This window comes from Onthophagus taurus, chromosome 3, assembly GCF_036711975.1.
Source record: "Onthophagus taurus isolate NC chromosome 3, IU_Otau_3.0, whole genome shotgun sequence".
Lineage (NCBI taxonomy): Eukaryota > Metazoa > Arthropoda > Insecta > Coleoptera > Scarabaeidae > Onthophagus > Onthophagus taurus.
Window position 1 is genome coordinate 19,647,063 of NC_091968.1, and position 5,124 is coordinate 19,652,186.

The window sequence follows — 5,124 nt, forward strand, 5'->3', positions numbered from 1 at the left end:
TTCGCCCCGGTAAAAGGAAACGATTCAAGGCAGCCAATTTCGTTCGAATTCATCACAATCTCAACCTTTACATTAAAAAAAAACGCAAAAAGAATTTATTTACCAATTTACATCAACACAGATACGCCAGCTTCTAACAAGTTCCATTCTACATCAATGAATTCAACCCAAATATTATCAACGGTAATAGTTCGAGTTTAGATAACTTTACGAAACGGGACTAATCTGAAACTCCTAACAGAAATTCCAAAGCCAACATACGTTCACTGAACTTGCAATTCAATCTGGTACATTTGATTTCTAGTAAATGAATGTATGTTATCCTTATAGTCAAGTTGATTAACACAAAATGTCAAGATGTTTAAGTTAATACTCTAAATTAGATTAAAATGGATTTAAAAACACCAATATAATATGATATAAAAATATTCTTCTACGAATTTTTTCTACGTTTTTTTACGAAATCTTATTATCTAACATACAACGTATCATATACCATCTTAAAGAGGACATTCTAAGCTTTCATTCAAGATATAATTTATTTGCAAACTTCCCGAATTAAGTCCAATATGATTTTTTGAAGTTTGAGGAATTTTGTTAATAGATCAAAAATGCAACATTTTCAAAAAATATTCTTTTCATCGAAATTTAAAATAATACATCAATGTGTTATACCGCAATTTAAGGAGGACATTTCAAGCTATCATTTAAGGTGTACCTTCTTCTTTAACTCCCAGATATATCCCAGCAGCGATTTTTTAAATACCGATATCTATCAGATATTGTCTCATCATGTTTGCACAACTTCTTTTAAAATCTGTTTTTCTACGAAATCTTATTATCTAACATATAACGTATCATATATCATCTTAAAGAGGACATTCTAAGCTTTCATTCAACATATAACTTATTTACCAGCATCCGGAATTAAGCCAAATATGATTTATTGAAATTTGAGGAATTTTGTTAATAGATCAAAAATGCAACATTTTCAAAAAATATTCTTCTAATCGAGATTTAAAAAAAAATGTCAATGTGTTATACCACAATTTAAAGAGGACATTTCAAGCTATCATTTAAGCTGTACCTTCTTCTTTAAATCCCAGATATATCCCAGCAGCGATTTTTTAAATACCGATATCTATCAGATATTGTCTCATCATATTTATACAACTTTTTTTAAAATCTGTTTTTCTACGAAATTTTATTATCTATCTTATAACGTATCATATACCATCTTAAAGAGGACATTCTAAGCTTTCGTTTAACATATAACTTATTTGCAAGCATCCGGAATTAAGCCAAATATGATTTTTTGAAATTTGAAGAATTTTGTTAATAGATCAAAAATGCAACATTTTCAAAAAATATTCTTTTGATCGAAATTTAAAATAATACGTCAATGTGTTATACCTCAATTTAAAGAGGACATTTCAAGCTATTATTTAAGCTATACCTTCTTTTTTAGCTCCCAGATATATCCCAGCAGCGATTTTTTAAATACCGATATCCATCAGATATTGTCTCATCATGTTTGCACAACTTCTTTTAAAACCTGTTTTTCTACGAAATCTTATTATCTAACATATAACGTATCATATACCATCTTAAAGACGACATTCTAAGCTTTCATTCAACATATAACTTCTTTACAAGCATCCGGAATTAAGCTAAATATGATTTTTTGAAATTTGAGGAATTTTGTTAATAGATCAAAAATGCAACATTTTCAAAAAATATTCTTTTGATCGAAATTTAAAATAATACGTCAATGTGTTATACCTCAATTTAAAGAGGACATTTCAAGCTATTATTTAAGCTATACCTTCTTTTTTAGCTCCCAGATATATCCCAGCAGCGATTTTTTAAATACCGATATCCATCAGATATTGTCTCATCATGTTTGCACAACTTCTTTTAAAACCTGTTTTTCTACGAAATCTTATTATCTAACATATAACGTATCATATACCATCTTAAAGACGACATTCTAAGCTTTCATTCCACATATAACTTATTTGCAAGCATCCGGAATTAAGGCAAATATAATTTTTTGAAATTTGAGGAATTTTGTTAATAGATCAAAAATGCAACATTTTCAAAAAATTGTCTTTTGAACTAAATTTAAAATAATCCGTGAATGTGTTACACCACAATTTAAAGATGACATTTCAAGCTATCATTTATGATATATCTTCTTCTTTAACTCCCAGATATATCCCAGCAGCGATTTTTTAAATACCGATAACTATCAGATATTTTCTCATCATGTTTGCACAACTTCTTTTAAAATCTGTTTTTCTACGAAATCTTATTATCTAACATATAACGTATCATATATCATCTTAGAGAGGACATTCTAAGCTTTCATTCAACATATAACTTCTTTACAAGCATCCGGAATTAAGCTAAATATGATTTTTTGAAATTTGAGGAATTTTGTTAATAGATCAAAAATGCAACATTTTCAAAAAATATTCTTCTAATCGAGATTCAAAAAAATATGTCAATGTGTTATACCACAATTTAAAGAGGACATTTCAAGCTATCATTTAAGCTGTACGTTCTTCTTTAACTCCCAGATATATCCCAGCAGCGATTTTTTAAATACCGATATCTATCAGATATTGTCTCATCATGTTTGCACAACTTTTTTTAAAATCTGTTTTTCTACGAAATCTTATTATCTAACATATAAGGTATCATACATCATCTTAAAGAGGACATTCTAAGCTTTCATTCAACATATAACTTATTTACAAGCATCCGGAATTAAGCCAAATATGATTTATTGAAATTTGAGGAATTTTGTTAATAGATCAAAAATGCAACATTTTCAAAAAATATTCTTTTGAACGAAATTTAAAAAAATACGTCAATGTGTTATATCACAATTTAAAGAGGACATTTCAAGCTATCATTTGAGCTGTACCTTCTTCTTTAACTCCCAGATATATCCCAACAGCGATTTTTTAAATACCGATATCCATCAGATATTGTCTCATCATGTTTGAACAACTTCTTTTAAAATCTGTTTTTCTACGAAATCTTATTACCTAACATATACCGTATCATATATCATCTTAAAGACGACATTCTAAGCTTTCATTCAACATATAACTTCTTTACAAGCATCCGGAATTAAGCTAAATATGATTTTTTGAAATTTGAGGAATTTTGTTAATAGATCAAAAATGCAACATTTTCAAAAAATATTCTTTTGATCAAAATTTAAAATAATACGTCAATGTGTTATATCATAGTTTAAAAAGGACATTTCAAGCTATCATTTAAGATATATCTTCTTCTTTAACTCCCAAATATATCCCAGCAGCGATGTCTTAAATATTGGTTATCTCCAAAGTCAAGTTGATTAACACAAAATGTCAAATTATTAAGGTTATTAGTCTAAATTATTTATAAAAATTAATGGAATGGATCTTAAAACGCCAATAAACGCATCATTAACAGCGTTTTATAAAAGGAGCTTTGCATATCTCACCGTAAACGAGCGAATTCCAAAAATATTAACAGAACTTATTAACACATTGAAAGATAATAAGCAAGATATTTTAAAAAAGTATGGTTTGTACGCTGGGGATGAATTAAAATTAGTAATTAAAGAAATAACGAAATTAAAACGCGAGATTCGAGAGAATAAACCCATCATTAAAATTGAAGGAACTCCAGATGCTGATCTTTACAACCAATTTTTAGAAGAACAAAGCACAAAGATTATTGAGCCAACCTCGTTTAATTCAAACTGGCTACATTTAGAGTGTTATTTTTATCGCCGATTAAGCTGCATAACAATACAAACCCAATTTTTTACAAATTTAGATTTATTTACTTGGCAAAAAGAAGAATCATTTACGACTGCGGTACCTTTAATGATTCAATTGGGGTCCAATTTAAATAAAACTTTAAGCAACCCAGAATGCGAGCAAGAAAAAGAATTCATTAATTTATTAAAATTAAATTTGTGGGGTAACAAATGCGATTTATCAATTTCTTGTGGTGTAATTAAAGAAGAAGTTAGTCACGTGGATAATTTAGAAACGTTAAACTCAAAGATTTTATCCGATTCTTCCGAAGATATTTGGAATACAATCTCAAATGTTGCAGAAAGAGTTTCTTCAATCGTCGATATCGTTTTGGATAACACCGGGTATGAGTTTTTCAGTGATATGTGTTTAGCTGATTTTATAATAAAAATGAAATTAGCCCAAACTGTTCGTTTTTATGTAAAAAGTTTTCCTTGGTTTATATCGGATGTAACAAAAAACGATTTTGATTCAACTTTACGTCTGATAAAATCGAATAAAAACGGAACTTTAAAGAAAATTGGTGATCGGTGGTTAAATTATCTCAAAAAAGGTTCTTGGAAGATTGAAACTTTTGATTTTTGGACTTTGCCGTATACTTATAAAGATATGCGCAGAATCGATCCGGATTTATACAAACAATTGGGAGAAGCTAAAATTGTCATTTTTAAAGGAGATTTGAATTATCGAAAATTGGTGGGGGATAAAAATTGGCTTTACACCACTCCGTTTAAAGATGCTTTGCAGGGATTTTATCCCACGGTTTTGTGTACTTTGAGAACGTTAAAAGCGGATTTAGTTTGTGGATTAAAACCGGATGTTGCTGAAGAAGCTGAAAAAAGCGATAAAGATTGGCTTATTAATGGTTCATTTGGTGTTATACAGTTTTCTAATTTAATTGAGGAGTATGAATAAAAAAATTGTTTCTTCCAACATTTTTTTCTAAGAAATTTTATTATAAAACATATAACTGATCATATATCATCTTGAAGAGGACATTCTCTAAGATATAATTTATTTAAAAACATCGGGAATTAAGCCCAATATGATTTTTTATGTCAATTGTGGTATAATACACAATTTAAAAAGGGCATTTCAAACTATCACCTATGATATATCTTATTCTTTAACTCTCCAGATATAACACAGCAGTCATTTTTTAAAAATCGATATCTATTAGAAATTATCTTAGAATGTTTGATCAATTTTGAATGTTATTATCTATAATAATATATAAAGTATCATATATCATCTTGAAGAAGGCATTCTAAGCTATTATTAAGCACATATCCTCCTCTTT

The 5,124-nt window shown here is 28.4% G+C and overlaps 1 protein-coding gene across 1 annotated transcript; it reads left to right on the forward strand.

The window, feature by feature from the left end:
• Nucleotides 1–3,377: 3,377 nt before the first annotated feature.
• Nucleotides 3,378–4,757, forward strand: LOC111419179 (damage-control phosphatase ARMT1-like). The gene has a single exon (XM_071195051.1). The coding sequence runs from the start codon at nt 3,435–3,437 to the stop codon at nt 4,737–4,739; it is 1,305 nt and encodes a 434-aa protein (XP_071051152.1). The 5' UTR covers nt 3,378–3,434; the 3' UTR covers nt 4,740–4,757.
• Nucleotides 4,758–5,124: the final 367 nt, after the last annotated feature.